The sequence below is a fragment of the Nelumbo nucifera genome, chromosome 2 (genome assembly GCF_055504915.1).
Source record: "Nelumbo nucifera cultivar China Antique chromosome 2, China Antique-T2T, whole genome shotgun sequence".
Lineage (NCBI taxonomy): Eukaryota > Viridiplantae > Streptophyta > Magnoliopsida > Proteales > Nelumbonaceae > Nelumbo > Nelumbo nucifera.
In genome coordinates, this window is record NC_142650.1 from 21,476,340 (window position 1) to 21,494,624 (window position 18,285).

The window sequence follows — 18,285 nt, forward strand, 5'->3', positions numbered from 1 at the left end:
TCTGGCCTCTGCCACTAGCGCCAGCAGTAGACGTCTCTCTTCTCCTCGTAGGAGGCAGGAGCCTCGCTCTTTCTTCACCTTTGTTGCTCGATTTATCTGTTAATTTAATTAAATAATTTATTTGAAGAGATGGAGAGAGAAAACCTAGTTGCAGCTTCATCATCTTCCTCGACTCTTAATCCCCCACCGGAAGATGCTTGGATTCATGCTTATGAGCGATTATTTGCGAAATGGAAGTCCTTCGCTGATTCTTCCCAGGTGCCATCGGTTGTTTTCTTACTCTAATTCTTCTCTCTCTCTCTCCTCTCTTGTCCATGAGAATTCCGTGCACAACTTATGCATTTGGGTTTTCCTGTTTGATGCTCCATTTCTGGTCTTTATGCAACTTAGTTTTGGTGCTTGAGTTTTTGTTTGTTTTCCTCTTCCCATCTGTTGTATTATTTGTAAATTTCTGGCTTGGTTTGTATTCCTTTATGAATTCTGGTAAAGTTTTTCCTTTTGGAGGGGGATTTGTGTCATCTTTTGCAGATTACCTTCGTTTGTTTGTACGCGGAATGAGTTTGCTGATGGCTATGATTTGGTGGTTCTGAATCAGCGTTAGTATTTTTTTTTTGTGCAGCCACCTATCCCAGTTTCCATATCTAGAGTTAATCAGGTTGATGCGGCGAGATTGGATGTTGAAATGTCTGCGATGTTGAAAGAGCAATTAGTTAAGGTCTTCTCTTTGATGAAGGTGTGTTCTGTTTCTGTTAGTTATTGTTTTCTTCCGAAGCCCTACTGGATAAAGGAAAGTTGGTTGCTGCTTCATTTGACATCCACTCCTCTTTCTTTATCTTTGTTTGTATTAGCCAGGATTCTTATTTCAATATGAGCCAGAACTTGATGCTTTTCTTGAGTTTCTCATCTGGAGATTTTCGATATGGGTAGATAAGCCTACTCCAGGAAATGCTCTTATGAATTTGAGGTACAGAGATGAGCGTGCAATAGCCGTCAGAGGAAAAGAAGGTAAGGAGGTCCATGCATTTCTTACTTTTCACTTGAGTTATGTGGGATTTATGATATGCCGGTAAAATAAAATGTGGTAGTTCTTGTATATTGGTGAACATTATATGCGAAAATCAAGATGTTGCACTTTTACCTTTTCCAATAAAAAAAAAAGATGTTGCACTTTTTCTTTAGCAATATTTTACAGTTAAAATGTTATCGCCTAGACTTCCAAAATCTGGTGGTTCTGGAGTTCAGACATATTTTGTGATTAAGGGGAGAATATGTGAAAAAATATGCTGATTTGCCACTGCACTAATGTCTGATCGGTATTTCCCTTCTCCCTTGATATTCTGAAATGATTTTCAGAATGCTTTCTAGAGAGAAATATTGATGCTTTGATACTTTGAATGATTAAGAAGTAGATATTCTTATGTTTTTTACTTGTCTACTACGTTTTGAGCCCCCTCCCTACCTTAATTTGAACGTAGGGATGTTTAAGACCATGATATGCTATTTATTGCTGAGTTGCTCAAATTTAATTGAACAATTGTAAGTATGCATTGAACCTTTCCTTTTTGGTCCTAGAAAAATTGCATTGGGGGTTAGAAGGACCAGGATTGGTGTTGGATTTCCATGTTTATACTGTCTGTTGGTGAAATTTCTATAGTTTGGTGCCTAGGCATTGACTAGTTGACCCCCCACCCCCCCCCCAAAAAAAAGAAAAAAAGAAAAAAAGAAAGAAAATCAAAGAAAATGATGAAGCAGAGATTTTTTGATTGATAACAATTATCAAAGATTTTATTAATGATATGAAAATGGAAGACAACAAACCCCAATTTGAGAGAAATTCAACGGCATATAGAAGAGTAAGCCTTCTTTTTGTTTGTTCTCTGTGCCATGATGGACCATACATCATGTAAAGACTACGGACTGGGGACATTGTTTCCCTTCCCATCTTGCACAAAAGGAAAAACTTTATACTCTATTATTAAGAAAACCTGCTTCCTACTTCACTGGATCTGGCATCAGCCCTTTTTATCACCATATTTCTCTTATTTCCATACAAAAGCAATGATGTTTCAATACACAGGTCATAAAAATGGTTGCAGAAGATAATAAGTTTCCCTTTTGGACAGTGTGGGAAGAAAGGAATGCCAGAATATTCCAAGAGAAGGTGTGAAGCCAACAAGATCTGAAGGAATGTATCCTATACAGGGCTATAGTGTGGTTAAAATCTCTGCATTTATTTTGGCAGTTCTCTTTTAATGACCTGTGGAGGCATTGGGCAGAAGTGGCAAGCAGTTCCTCTCTGAAGACAAAGATGCACATGAGCTGGGTACCCCCACCTGAAGGTTTCATGAAGTTAAACTTTGATGGTAGTAGTCTGGGCAATCCAGGTCTTTCTGGGATGGGAGGGGTTATAAGGAATGTAAGTGGTTCTGTAATTTTTCAGTTTTTTGGCCCTTTAGGTGAAGGGGACTCCACCAGGGCAGAACTATTATCTGCACTACAAGGGGTACAGTTTGCTGTACAGCTAGGAGTGGAGCAGCTACTAATGGAAGGTGATTCTCAGGTGGTTGTGGGGTGGTTACAAAAACCAGAGACTACAGTTTGGTGCTTCAAAAATGAACTTAAACAAATGCTTGACGAAGAATTTGGATGTTAGAATACAATGGGTAGGGAGATCTGCCAATGCTATGGCTGATTGTTTAGCCAAGCAAGGGGCTAATAGGGAAAATCTGTATTGGGCTCAATTGCAATCCTTTTTTAGTTCTTGATGGGTTGGAGAGGTTGCAGCTTGTACCTCTCCAAGTGTATTCTATATCAGTGGTTTATTAATAAATTCTTCATTTATCAAAAAAAAAAAAAAGATAACAAGTTTCCCTTTTCACAGGAGGTGGTTTTGTAACTTGGAATACCAAACCTTATCATTTCATTTTGATAATATCTAACTTTATCATGAATGTGGAAAACATTTAACTCCATCTAGTTGAAAGAAAAAGCATGGAGGTGTTATGTTCCTATTTTGAAAAGTGGGCAGCACTTCACCAGCTATGTTAGAGAAAGATTAGGGATATTGTCTTCCCGTTCTTCCTACTACTTTGCCGGAGTCCCCAAATCTTACCTATTGCATGCTGTTTTTTCTCCTGTACTGTGAACTCCATATACTAAGAAGATTGAAAATAAATTATAATAAGTTTAAGTAATATAACCTGTAGAGAACAATCAAGTTAAAAGGTGTTTTTTTTTTTTTTTTTTTTTAATGAAAGAGTGAATAACATAAAAAAGTAAGTAATAACCTAACATACAAAAAGTATATGCATCTAAAACTAGCATGTTACCAAGAGTAAAGAACTCCTTTGACATTTTTTCGGTATCATGAACAGATCCATGAAAATTTTTATTAAATCATAGAAATCAAAAGATTAGGTTATGGCATAAAATAAAAAGATAATGCCAGAACAACCCAGTGTGTTGGTAAGATCTCCTGCTGGTTGTAGCGGAGACTTGGGACCGAATCCCGCCTGCACCTGGATTTGGGGGGGGGGGGGTTATGGGCTACCTCCATTGTGTAGCCCTTCAAAAGAAATAATAAAAAAAAAACAACCCAGGCTCTATGTCCATAGTTAAAAATTCCCTTTGTCTATGTAGAAATGGCAAGGCCCCCAAATAAAGCTCCATCTGCTTTCTTCCATCTCTCCTTTTTTTTTGAAAGAAGGTAAAGTATGACTGTATTAATATACGGTCCTCTGTACAAAGAGAAGCTGTACAAAATGAAGGACCTCAAAATAAGGCCATCCTAAAAAAAGTATGATTAGATATACTATCTCTAAAATCATTATGTATAGACATCCAACTTCTCAAAACTTCTATTGCCAAGTTAATGACCTCAGCTTCAGTAGTAGATTTTTCCTCAAAAATCCTGTTGTTCCTTTCTGACCACACAGCCCACATAACTGCCCGAGGGATGGAAACCCAGCATAACTTTCCTTTCTTCGACAGCCCCTGAATATGCCACTCCTCTAGCAGAGCTCTAACTGAGGCTGGCATGCACCAGCTTAGATTTAGGGATTTGCAGAAGTGTGACCATACTGCAGAACTAAACTTGCAATGAAGGAAGAGATGATCAGAGGATTCCATTTGCATATTGCAAAAACAACACCTCCAATCTGGCAGGTTAAGACCTTTATTCAGCAGCATTTCTTTGGACAGACACCTCTCCAGCGCTGCCACCCAAACAAAAAACTTGATTTTTGGAGGAGCCAAGTTCCCCCAAGTGGCCTTGCTGGGAAAGGGGCTTCAGGCCTCCCCACCAGAAAATTGTAGAAGGATTTGATTGTGAATTCCCCAGATTTTGACCATTTCCAGACTGTTGAATCATGCTCCTGAAAACTTAGCTGTTGGTCTTGTAACAGATTAAGAAAATCTGCCATCTGCTGAATTTCCCAGTCGTTGAAACTTCTCCTAAAGAGAGGAACCCGGCATAGCCTGCCTTCCTGGAGACACAGAGAATCGGCCAATAAGGCTTCCTTATCTACAGCCACATTGTACAGGGCCAGGAACAGCTCTTTTAGGGTGTTGTCACCAGCCCACTGGTCTAACCAGAATCTGGTTTTTCTTCCATCTCCCACTTTAAATTTAACACCACTGCTGAACTGCCTGTAAGCCTTACAAATTCCTTTCCACACCCCACAACCATAGGTGCCAGAGGGAATACCACTTACCGGCATCCCATCCATTGTTCCTTAAGCCATATTTCTCCTCAATCACCTTCCTCCAGAGTTTGTTTGGTTCTGATGAAAATCTCCACAGCCAACTTCCCAATAGGGCAAGGTTGAAAAGCTTAGGGTTTCTTATTCCAAGCCCACCTTGTGACTGGGGATTGCAGATTTGCTCCCAGCTCACTAAATGATACTTGTGAGAATCTTTCCAGCCTTTCTAAAGAAAAATTCTCATATATATATATATATATATATTTCCCATTTCCTTTGCCACCTTTGAGGGAATGGGGAATAGGCTCATAAAGTAGGTTGGAAGGCTGATGTCATGGACGCATTCGTGGGGAAGAAGCACCGCCGTCGGCAGCAGCAGTAACGTGGGACCCTCATCAGATTATCTAGCTAGCCACAATTCATCTTACCTTATCCTTATCTTATCTGCTTTCTTACTCTTATCTTATTTGTAAGCAGTTTAGTTCGTCTTATCTAGGAGTCTTATCTATCTTATCTGTAAGCAGTTTAGTTAGTCTTATCTAGGAGTCTTATCTATCTTATCTGTAAGCAGTTTAGTTAGTCTTATCTATCTTATCTGTAAGCAGTTTAGTTATCAAGGAGTCTTCCTACAAGGAGGACTCTTACCTCTTGTAATCTCCTATTTAAGGAGCTGAAATTATTGAATAAAGATATCAAATTTCTAGTCAAGAAAGAGAGTAAAAGGAGAGTTCGGTGATCTCTTGGACAAATCACCCTCTAGGACGCCAAGATAGGTTCAGCTAGGAAGGGGAGGAACAAGGGAAAATAGGAGCTTTTCCCCGTGGACCGACCCGTGACGCGATCCTATTCCCGGGCCCATAACAACTTGGTATCAGAGTCAACCGTCATGGGAGATCTGGAGCAGCTATCATCCAGGGTCCACGAACTGGAGCATAGGCTCGTGGAAACTAGCATGGAGGTTCATGAGGTCAAAGACGATGTCCGGGAGCTGCGACACTTGCTGGAATCGTATTTCTCTAACAAGGAGAGGAATCCAAAAGGGGCTGTAACCACAAACAGCCGCCGACCAGACTTGACGGAGTTGTCCGGCGAACAGCAGGTTGTCGCTCCGGTAGCCGCGGTCGTTCCCAAGTACAGTAGGCTGGAGTTCCCTTCATACAACGGCGCCGAAGATCCTTTGGGATGGCTGTACAGATGCGAGCAGTTCTTCTGCAACCAACAGACAGGGGACAACGACAAGGTAAGTTTGGCCGCATTCCACATGACGGAGGAGGTGCAACTCTGGTTTATAAATTGGAGCAAGGGGAACCCGGGCTCAGTTGGACCCAATTCAAATCCTATTGCCTCCTCAGGTTTGGGCTCCCATTGACGAGCAACCCGTTAGGTGAACTGATACGGGAACGGTGGCTGAATACCAGCTTCAATTTCAGACCCTCCTTGCCAGAGCAACTTCGGTACGACCGGACTAGCAGGTTGACATGTTCACCGCAGGGTTAGCAGAACCCTTGAGGGTGGATGTGGAGATGCAACACCCCCCCAATCTGGTTACAACCATGAATCTAGCTCGCGCCTTCGAACGAAAGATGCAACTTAGCCGCGGAACCTTCACTATGGGGCGGCCTCCTTCCGCATGGGCATCCCTGGAACCACTCGGAATGGCTCCATCTTTAGCAGCCAGCCAAGAACAGAAGCCATAGACGAGCCACAATTCCAGATCAGCATCCAATGAGGGGAGTAGCGTTGTTGCACCCCCTATTAAGCACTTGTCCAGGGCTGAGATGGCGGAACGTAGGGCGAGGGGATAGTGTTTTAATTGTGATGAACTCTACTCAGCAGGGCACAAGTGCAAGAGACTTTTCTGCCTCCTGGTGGAACAAGAGGACGATGAGGATGAACCCCTTTCATTGGAACCCAATCCAGGAGGGCTAAATCATTCCACCTATCCTGGATTCCCTTGACTGAACTCCAAGACACATATCCAGATTTCGAGCTTGAGGACAAGCTCGTAGTCCAGGAGGGGAGTAATGCTATGGACGCATTCGTGGGGAAGAAGCACCGCCACCGGCAGCAGCAGTAACGTGGGACCCTCATCAGATTATCTAGCTAGCCACAGTTCATCTTACCTTATCCTTATCTTATTTGCTTTCTTACTCTTATCTTATCTGTAAGCAGTTTAGTTAGTCTTATCTAGGAGTCTTATCTATCTTATCTGTAAACAGTTTAGTTAGTCTTATCTAGGAGTCTTATCTTTCTTATCTGTAAGCAGTTTAGTTATCAAGGAGTCTTCCTACAAGGAGGATTCTTACCTCTTGTAATCTCCTATTTAAGGGGCTGAAATTATTGAATAAAGATATCAAATTTCCAGTCAAGAAAGAGAGTAAAAGGAGAGTTCGGTGATCTCTTGGACAAATCACCCTTTAGGACGCCAAGATAGGTTCAACTAGGAAGGGGAGGAACAAGGGAAAACAGGAGCTTTTCCCCGTGGATCGACCCGTGACGCGATCCTATTCCCGGGCCCATAACAGCTGACTAACACACTTATCGATAAAAAAAAAAAGGCTGACTAACATACTTTTGATGTGTGACCTTTCCACCTTTAGAGATACCTTGCCTTCCAAGAAGCCAATTTTTGATCCATCCTTTCTAGGATTGGAGTCCAAATTGCTTTGGAGATACATTTGGCTCCAAGGGGTGGACCTAAATAAGTTGTAGGCAGACTACCCACTTTACATCCCAATATATCAGCCAAATTTTGAATGTTAGGCACATCTTCCACAGCTAAATAGTTCACTCTTAGTTAGGTTCACCTTCAGTCCTGAAATTATCTCAAACCAAAATAGTAGATATTTCAGATTAAGGATTTTGTCCTCTGAAGTACTGAAGAAAAGGAGAGTGTCATCTGCATATTGTAGGATGGGGATTTTTGTTCCTTTAGGACTTACTTCAAAACCCTCTAGAAGATTCAGTTCTGAGGCCCTGTCTACCAACTTGCTAAGACCTTCCATCACTAAGAGGAAGAGCAACGGAGATAGAGGGTCTCCTTGTCTCAGCCCTCTTGAGCTTTTGAAATTTCCTTTTGCTGACCCATTTAGCAAGATTGAGAACCTTGGAGTAGAAACACAGACTTTTATCCAATTTCTCCACTTTGTTCCAAAGTGCATTCTTTCCATCATATAGTCTAAAAAACCCAGTTTACATGATCATAGGCTTTTTCTAAGTCTAATTTGCAAACCAGCCCTGCTTTTCCACTTCTCTTCCTTGAGTCAATTAACTCATTGGCTATAAGAACTCCATCATGGATTTGTTTGTTGTGCACAAAGGCGCCTTGGGAGCTAGAAACCAAAGAGTCCATTACTCCTCTTAGTCTAGTTGCCAGAATTTTGGCTAGTATTTTGTACATACTACCAATTAGACTTATTGGCCTGAAATCTTTCAACTCTTTAGCTCCTGTTTTCTTAGGTATTAGAGATAAGAAAGTGGCATTTAAACTTCTCTCCAGAGCAGCTGACTCATGAAAACCTTCTAATACCTTTAGCATATCTGCTTTAATTAAATTCCCAGAACTTCTTAAAGAAGAGAATAGAAAACCCATCTGGCCCTGGAGCCTTTTCCCCTTCCAAGCTGTTAATGGCCTCCTTTACCTCTTCTTCTGAGAAGGGTTTTTCTAACTCCAAAGCCTGCTGATCTGAGAGTAGCCCGAACTGTAGACCATTCAGCTTTGGTCTAATCCTACAAGGGTCACTGAAGATTTTCTAATGCATCCAGTTCATCTTGATAAATTGCAGATTTTCTAATGCATCCAAACTAGGTATTCAAATTATTAGCTGAAAGCTGACCTCTCTTATGTCGTGAGAACCCATTGAACCTCTCTCCTTCCATTCCATTCATCCAAGCCAATGTTTTAAAACACGGGGGCCTGATACAAGGCGTTCCCACTACATGGAGGCATGAGGCATAGTTTAGAACATAAGAGGAGGGGGATGAGGAGGAAGTAGGAGGAGGGGGAAGAAGAAGAAGAAGGTCTCTCTCTCTCTCTCTCTCTTAATATGAAAGATGTATATATATTGGTGGGGGGTGGGGTCTAGGGGGCTAAGCCCCCCAACCAAGAGTGTCTAGGCCAGACTGAACTTTCTTTCCCCTCCCTTTCTTTTTCTTTTCTTTCCTTCTTTCTTTCTTTCTTTCTGTCTGTCTGTCTGTCTGTCTTTTTCAGTTTTTGGTATGAGGCATGCAGGAGGTGTACACCTCAGACGCATCAACGCCTCTGGCATCAAAGCATTTTGGGGGTGCCTCGCCTGGAGGCACCTCCCAAACCTTTTAAAACACTGATCCAATCTATCATTACTTGGAGTCACCTTTCAGCTTCATCCTTGTAGGGTTCAAAAGCAGAGCATAATCTTAGAGCTTGAAGTGGAGATGGTAATTCTGACTGGACTGAGTTACCATCTCCTCTGTTTCCTCCCTGGATTACCAATGCATCAACCATCAATATTTAGTTTGAAAGAACACAAGGGAGGAGGATTCCATGCCAAGGGATTTTTTTTTGTCATGCCCTCAGTTGACAAGTCCTTGAATTCCTCTCTTGGTTTTACCAAATAGCAGCTCTTATGGTAATTACATCAGTAACATCTTCCTTTGTTCTATAGTCTTGCATTTTTTTTTCCTTCCCAAATGGTCTATAGTATAGTTGTTCTTGTGCATCTCTGATGAAGAGTGCTTTTGACATCATCAACAAGTAGTGAAACTTAGGCAACCGCCTTAGTAAATACTGCTCAACTAGGGTTAAATCTGTTATGAGGTTTTGAAGGTGTCTTTAGACATCCTTCAATGCTCTTCATACATTTCATTTCCCAAGCTGACGGTTTAGCTAAACAAGGGGCAGAAAGGGATTCACTTTTTTGGGCCAAGCTGTAACTTTAGTGTGTTTTCTTTCTTCTCTTTCTTTTTTCCTTTTCTTGAGGTTCTTTATTGCTCTTGGAAGATAAGCGTGTTTGTCTTCCTTTTGTAAATCTTCTATTGATGAATTAATGAAAGTGTTATTGATAAAAAAAAAGTCTGGTTTGAATGAGAGAAAAATTAGCTCTCCCATTCGACCAGACATGTTTTATATTACTAACATAATGGAAAAGACACGTGCCCTTACTTAAATGAGGAACACTAGTTCTAATATAATATTACAGATCAACAACCTCAACATAAGTATAAAGACAGAAATACCCCTACATACTTGACACTAACACTCCTCCTCAAGTTGGTGAGTATATATCATATAATCTCAGCTTGTTATATATGTAGTCCACTCTTCCCCGACTCAACCCTTTAGTAAATAAGTCTACCCACTGGTTCCCTGTGTTAACATATGCAGTGTCTATCACTCCATTCAGCACCTTCTCTCTCACAAAGTGACAGTTAACCTCTATGTGCTTGGTTCTTTCATGAAACACCAGATTAGAAGAAATATGAACTGCAACCTGATTGTCATAGTAGAGCTTCATTGGAGTGTTAACATTGTATCCAATCTCCTGTAGAAGGTTCCTTAGCCACACTAATTCACAAGTAGTATGTGCCATAGCTCTATATTCTGCCTCTACACTGCTTCTCGCCACGACATTCTGCTTCTTACTTTTCCATGTCACCGGATTACCCCCAAGAAAGTGCAATAGCCTATGGTAGACCTCCTATCGGACATAGAACCGGCCTAGTTAGCATCAATATATCCTTCTATTTCAAGTTTTCCACCACTTTTGTATATCAAACCATGACCGGGAGACCCTTTTGAATACCTCACAATTCTTAGAACTACATCCCAATGAGTAACCAGAGGTTTCTGCATGAACTGACTTACCACACTAACCACAAATGAAATATCTGGCTGGGTAATGGTTAGGTAGTTCAGTTTACCTACAAGTCGCCGGTATTTGCCAGGGTCTTAAAACACTTCACCCATATCACTGCTCAACTTAGTATTTGTTTCCATAGGTGGTTTAGCTGGTTTAGCACCTAACAAACCTATTTCCTCTAGCAAATCAAGCACATATTTCCTCTGACACAAATTAATACCATGCTTAGACCTTGCTACTTCTATCCCCAAGAAATATTTCAATTTACCAAGGTCCTTTGTTTGAAAATGTTACTGTAGAAAAGTCTTCAACCTGTCAATGCCCATTTTATCATTCCCGGTAATAACAATATCATCTACATACACCACCAATAGGATTTTTTCTGCCTGAGAGTCATGATTGAAGACTGAATGATCAACTTGACACTGTTTCATAACAAACTTCTTTACCACCTCACTGAACCTACCAAACCATGCTCGAGGAGACCGTTTAAGCCCATAAATAGCCTTCTTTAGTCTGCATACCTTACCATCCTCCCCCTAAGCAACAAACTCTGGTGGTTGCTCCATATAGACCTCGAGCAAATCACCATGCAAGAAAGCATTCTTGATATCAAGCTGATAGAGGGGCCAATTATACATAGCAGCAAGAGAGATCACAACATGAACCAAACCTATCTTAGCAACTGGGGAGAAGGTCTCTGTGTAGTAAATACCATAGGTTTGGGAGTACCCTTTTGCAACCAATCTAGCTTTCAGGCGCTCTACACTACCATCAGGTAAATACTTAATAGTATAAACCCACTTACAACCGATAGCCTACTTCCCAGGAGGAAGAGTGGTGAGGTCCCAAGTATGATTATAAGTTAGAGCAGAGAGTTCTTCTTCCATTGCACGACACCACCCTGGAGAGGCAAGGGCTTCCTGGACATCCTTAGGGACAACAACTAAGGATAACAAAGGGATAAACTGGCGATGGGAAGCGGAAAGGTGAGTGAGTGAAACATAATTAGAAATAGGATGAAGGGTACAAGTGCGTTTACCTTTCCACAAGGCATTGGGAAGATTAAGATCAGATACTGGGTTTGGGGCTGGTGTGGAGACAACTGCCGGATCTGTCGATGTTGATGGAGCTGGAAGAGTAGCAGCCGGTACATGTGGGCGATGTGCATACACTTGACGGATAGGTGGCCGTTCAACAGGTGGTGGCATTGGAGGCAAGGACTTGGTCACAGCTGGAACAAGGGGAACAAAATCTGCAACTGGAAGTGGAAGAGGAGGAGGTGACGAGGAGGAAGAAGCATCACCGGACCCCAAGAAAAACGGAATAGACTCAAAGAAGGTAACATCAACACACACAAAGGAACGCCGAGAACTAGGATGATAACACATACCCTTTCTGGGTTCGGGAATAGCCAAGGAAGATGCACTTAATGGATTGTGCATCTAACTTGTCTTTCCCGGGGCCCAGATTATGGACGAAGCAGACACACCCAAAAACCCAGGGAGAAAGAGGAAACAGAGACAAGGTGGGAAACAAGGTAGTGAATGGGGAATGACCATCAAGGATAGACGTGGGCATCCGATTAATCAAGAAGCAAGAAGTAAGCACCGCATCACTCCAAAAGGGTTTGGGAACATTCATGTGATGCATGAGGGATCGAGCTGTTTCCAAAAGATGACGATTCTCTCTCAGCCACCCCATTTTGTTGTGGGGTGTAGGTACATGAGGTCTGATGTATAATGCCATGTTGGTCCAAGTATTTTTGAAATGATGAAGAGAAATATTCATGACCATTTTAATGTGAACACCAAATTGGTTGCGAATCTCAGCATAAAATTCTTGGAAGATGGTAAACAATTCACTCATTTCTTTCATTAAATAGAGCCACGCCATCCTTGAATAATCATCAACAAAAATGACAAAATATCTATATCCATTGTATGACATCACTTTATAAGGACCCCAAACATCTGAATGAACCAAAGAAAAAGGACTCAACACACGGTTATCAACCCTAGGACTAAAGGAAACACGATGATGTTTCCCCAACTGACACGACTCGCAATCTAAAACAGAAAGTTGACTCAAAGAAGGAACCAAAGACTTCAAAACTGTCAGCGAAGGATGACCAAATCGATAGTGCCACTGGAGAGGAGAGAGAGATGACTGGAGAGTTGTTGATGTTCTTCCACCACCATCAAGACAATACAATCCACTAGCTTCATGCCCTCCACCAATCTTCATCCCCGTCTTGAGATCCTGAAAAACACACAAAGAAGGGTAAAAAGTAATAGAGCAATTGAGTGACTTGGTCAACTTACTAACAAATATAAGGTTAAACGGAAATTTAGGGACATACAAAATTGAGGATAAAGATAAGGGGGTCATGTTAACATTGCCAACACCACAAATGGAGGATGTGGAACCATTAGCAAGGGTAACAGATTGTGATGTTGAGCAATGAGAGAGGGAAGAAAACACACCTAGAGTTCCAGTCATGTGATCGGAGGCTTCAGAGTTAATAATCTAGGGATTGGGTGTGGATGCCAAACAAGCCATACCTGAGTGTGCGAAAGTAGCCATGTTCTGCTGAGATGTGGATTGGACAAACCTCTCATACTCATCACAGGGAACACTCACCATCTCCTTCCCGGGAACATCTGTGGATGTAGGAGGCATCTGATCAGCTGAACGACTCTCCTGTTTGAAACTGGTGTCACTAGTCATGGCATGATTGGCCCAAGTTGAGGGTGGACCATGCAAGTCATAGCAATAATTAATGGTATGTCCATCCATACCACAATGAGTACATCTCCTCGGACCCGAGCCACGTTCTCTGCCATGGGCTCCCCCTGAATCTCTACCTCCAGTATGATCACCACCACGGTTATATGTAGGTCCACCACCACCACTCCGGCCATATACCGGACCACTGCTACCACTATGGCCAAACTGAACTCCCCAAGCTCCACCTCTAACACCACGACCCCTTGATACTGCAAAGGCTGATATATCAGAAACATTAGAGTTCTCAGTAGATCCAATGGAAGTTCTCAGAAGTCGAACAAACACCTCTTCTAAGGAAGGGAGAGCTGACCTTCCTAGTATCTGAGCCCACACTGGTTCATACTCAGATTTCAGCCCCACCAAAAATCGAGTCACATCAAGCTGTTCTCTTTGTTGTTGCTGAATTTTGACATCAGAAGTGAGGGGGTGATAAACATTCAACTCATTACAAATGTTTCTCATACTAGCATAGTACTCCTCAAGACTCTGTCTGCCTTGTTGTAGATTAAAGTATTCCTGATACAACTGATATACTCTGGTTGTATTGTCTTGACCAGAATACAACTTCTTAGCATGGTCTCACACATCTTTGGCAGTGTCAAGAAACATGAAATTTACACTAATCTTGGGTTCCATACTGTTCCATAACCACGTGATAATCTGTGCATCCTCTTGTTCCTAGTCACCATACTCATGAGAATTAGTGGAGGGTTTCTCCTCCCTTATGTGTTTCACCTTCTTCTTTGCCTTCAGAAAAACTTCTACAGATTTAGCCCAAGGTACATAATTCTCTCCATTCAGTTTAATGGAGGTCATTTGAACATTCAGGTACTCAGTAGGTATCATCACATTAGATTTGCTATCACTGCTATCTCCCATTGCTGAATTCTGTTATTACTGAATTCGGTACACTGCACACTACTTGATCACATTGGTTTCAGCACTTGTTATTGCTGAAGATTGCACTCTTTACACCACAAACCCTATCCCACGACTACCTGAATTCTCACCACACTATATGAGGACCACTCCCCCTTTGAATCACACTAAAAAACAGCATAAACCCTAGCACACTACAGTCTGAAATCTCACCATACGATCTGAAACATACTTCCTATTTGATTCATAACAAAAAATATGCATAGAAATCTCTTACCTCATTACCCGAAAAACAAACCACACACAAAAAAAAAAAAAATCAGACCTCACAAGACACCCACTGCACCACATGAATCAGCCCTCTTCTCTTCATCGATTAGGGGAGGGCTTCTTAGAAACCACAGCAACTGACCATGAACAGCACAACTGGAGGCATAGAGACCTCCAAGGGAAGAGGGCGACCACTCCTTTTTAGCCGTTTCCCTTATCTCCCATTAATGGCAGAGAAATCAAGAGAAAACCCTAGACCGAGTGCGCAGAAAACAGAAATCTGGGCAGATCCGAGTTGCTTAGTTGAGCTCTGATACCATATTATGATTCAACCTGCCCTTGAGTTCTGTTAGTCTGATAACTGCCAAGAAGAGAGAAGAAGAAAGAAGAAAGAAAGAGAGAGAGAAAAGAGGAGAAAAGGAGAGAAGAAAAGTCTGGTTCGAATGAGAGAAAAATTACCTCTGCCATTTGGCCAGACATGTTTTATATTACTAACATAATGGAAAAGACACATGTGCCCTTACTTAAGTGAGGGACACTAGTTCTAATCTAATATTACAGATCAGCAACCTCAACATAAGTATAAAGACAGAAATACCCCTACATACTCGACACTAACAGGCTGAAATCAAGGATTTCATTTTCTGTTCATTGGCTATATTATCCATATACAGCATGGCATTAGTGTGGGATATCATATTTACATAAAACTGAAGTATGTTATATGATATGAAAATCTTGTAGAGGTATCTTGGTATTGTAGTCAAGTTGTAGTTTAGGTAACTCTTGGATGAACCTCTTAATAGTTGGTGCAAATAAATGAGCTTTTGTATATAACCAGAACTTCCTACTTGGCATGAATCTTGGGCAGCTTGTATTGCAGTTGCAAACTGGATCTTGTTTCATACTGATGACTCACCACTGATTACTGATCTGCTCCCCCCCCCACCCCCCAAAAAAATAAAATAAAATAAAAAAAATAAATAAAAAGTGAAACAAAAGGCGAAAGAGCTTTATAGCTATAAATGGTATTTCTTTATTAAGGAAACTATTCTCTTATTTGGAGGTTTGCTATCTTGGCATTAGGGCAGTGGGTTTTGGGTACAATAACTTAGGTAAAGACATATCTGGTGGCATCCACCATTCACAGGCCTCTGAAGTACAAACTTCATAATCGTCCAACATTTGTGCAACTATTCCATGGTCTTCATTGTATACACTTTAAGATGTATTCTATATTTGGATTGGTTTCAAATTTAAAGTGATACAAGATTTCTTCTGTATATCTTTTTCAGTAAGAACAGGGTTGGAAGGGCCTGGGCTTACTGTTTCTCAGAAGATATGGTATTGCCTTTCCACTGTTGGTGGTCAGTATATATGGGCTCGTTTACAGTCCTTTTCTGCTTTCCGTAGGTGGGGTGATTCTGAGCAGGTGCAATCTTTTTTTCTTTATCCAAAGTATTTCCAAATTTGAATGTTTATTCAGAAGTAGGGGTTAATTTTTGTTGCTTCACATGTGATTTAGACATCGTTGGCACGTCTTGCGTGGACTTCGATACGACATGTAGAGGGTGTGTACAGAGCTGCCTCCTTTTTCAACCTGCTCATATTTCTTTACACAGGAAGGTGATGCTTTGACCATCAACCTATCTTGGATATTTTGGAATTTGAACATATGCATGCGATATGATTTCAGTGTCTTCTACAACTTACAAGCATGATTCCAAAATGTGAACTAGATGGTACAAGTTTAACCCTGTGTGGCATTCTTTCATAACAATTAATAAAGATTGCCTTGTTACTGACCAAAAGAATCTTGCAAGATTAAATGGATATTATCAACTGTATAAACTGATGGTGTTTGAACTCTAGGGATGCAAACAGATTGGAACGGATTTGAATCAGGGTATATCCAAATCTGATCCGATACTCTGTAGATCCAATCAGATCTCATAAATACTGATTCAAATTCGAAACCGATCAGGATGCCGGATATCCGAATATGATCCGATCTGATTTAATTTTTAAAAAATTAATAGGTTATTAAAAGGAAAAGAAAATATAAGAGTTTAAATAAAGAAAAACAAAAAATACAAGTATTTTTCAACTATTTTCATCATATATACAAGTTTTTTATAAAAAAATATAAAAAATTACAAAAATGCAATATAAATAACATATTTATAAGTAAATAAATAGATAACACATATATTGGATCAGAAAGGTGTGTGTGTGCCGGGGGGGGGGATCCGAATCCGATAAAAAATCGAAATAAGGATATCCAAATCCAACAAAATAGGATCGGACTTTGGATCGGATCATGATCCGATCCATTTGCACCCCCATTGAACTCCAAACAATTGAAGGAAATCTTTTTCTTTTTCTTTTTCTTTTTAACTGAAGGAAATCTCATGTATTAGGAATAGGGCTGCCAATGGATTGGGTCGAATTTGGATAGGCTATATGTAAACTCTCTATTTGATAAGAATCTGAGATCCAAATTTGATCCAATATCCAATGGATATGTCAAACATAGATTCGAGTGTGATTAGTTTAAATATCCAGATATCCAATAAATAATAGTAAATCCATATAAAATTGGCATAAATTTACAAAGTAAATTTAAAACAAAAAGTAAGTTTATTTAAATCCCAAATCCCGTTTAATCTAAAGAACTTTAATGCTAAAAAACTTATATTTTGCATATGCATACAGCATACATACATTTGGGTTGGGTCTTAGTGGATTGGATCAAGCAATTTCTGATTTCAATCCAATTGTTAAATTGGATTAGATGCATCAGATTCGAATTCAAATTGGATTTAAACAAATTGTATTTAATCTGATCCATTTGCAGCCCTAATTAGGAGAAAGATTCAAATATGCATTGGTACTTCATTCAAGTTTACTTTGTATTGTCTGAAATATTATGTTTGCATTCTGAAGGTTCAGTGCACTTAAGTTTGGAAGGTTTAATCATGATTTTTTTCCATTATTCTTCTTATTTATTTATTTTTTGCATTGCAGGTACAGAAATATTATTGAGAGAGCTCTCAAAGCAAGGCTTGTTTATGGGAGTCCCAACATGAACCGAGCTGTTAGCTTTGAGTACATGAATCGCCAATTGGTGTGGAATGAGTTCTCGGTAAACTGTTCTTCCATCAATCGTTAGTTTTGGAACTGTATTGATGCATATCGATAAGTATAATTTTTTTTTTTCCAATCACTATAAGTCTTATTAGTGTGCAAAGGGTCAGGCAAATGCAGAGTGAGATGGAAAATTAAATACTGAATAACTGAACTGTGAAAGTCTAGCTTAAATATTAGGAAAGCCATCCTTAAATAATTCAAAACTTGATTGTAGGAGGTTTTCACAGTTTTTGTCAAGGTACTGATCCAATTTATACCTCTCAATCATTAGTTTGGAACTGTTTTTACATCCATATAGATTGATGCATATATATTTAAGTGTCACGGATCCATACTAATCCTTTTGTTATTCCCAATCAATAAAAGGCATGTGACTGTAGTCACTGTACCGACAGGTCAAGTAAATGCAGGGTGCTAATAGAAAGTTAAGAACTAAACTGTGCATGTCTAGCTTAAATCTTAGGGAAACCACTCTAAAATAGTTCAAAACTCGTTCGGAGGAGGCTGTCACAGTTGTCAGGGTGCTGATTCAGTTTGTATCTCACTTGCATCCCATAATTCCTGCTTTAGGACCTCAAAATCCTGGCACCTACTGTTATTGCTGACCTTTTTTAATTTTCTAGGCCTTAAATTTGTTCTGTTTACAGTTGGGTTGCTCC

The 18,285-nt window shown here is 40.4% G+C and overlaps 1 protein-coding gene across 2 annotated transcripts in view; it reads left to right on the forward strand.

The window, feature by feature from the left end:
- TED3 (Pex2/Pex12 N-terminal domain-containing protein / zinc finger (C3HC4-type RING finger) family protein) overlaps positions 1–18,285 on the forward strand; it is a 22,619-nt gene continuing 4,334 nt past the window's right edge. The window contains exons 1-6 of one of the 2 annotated variants that reach the window (XM_010255744.3): positions 1–267; positions 620–733; positions 849–1,005; positions 15,772–15,908; positions 16,002–16,102; positions 17,504–17,621. In XM_010255744.3, the coding sequence (XP_010254046.1) occupies positions 130–267; positions 620–733; positions 849–1,005; positions 15,772–15,908; positions 16,002–16,102; positions 17,504–17,621 (765 nt within the window). In that variant the 5' untranslated portion in view covers positions 1–129. The remainder of the gene's footprint in view (positions 268–619; positions 734–848; positions 1,006–15,771; positions 15,909–16,001; positions 16,103–17,503; positions 17,622–18,285) is intronic. The other variant, XM_010255745.3, reaches the window with a different exon arrangement.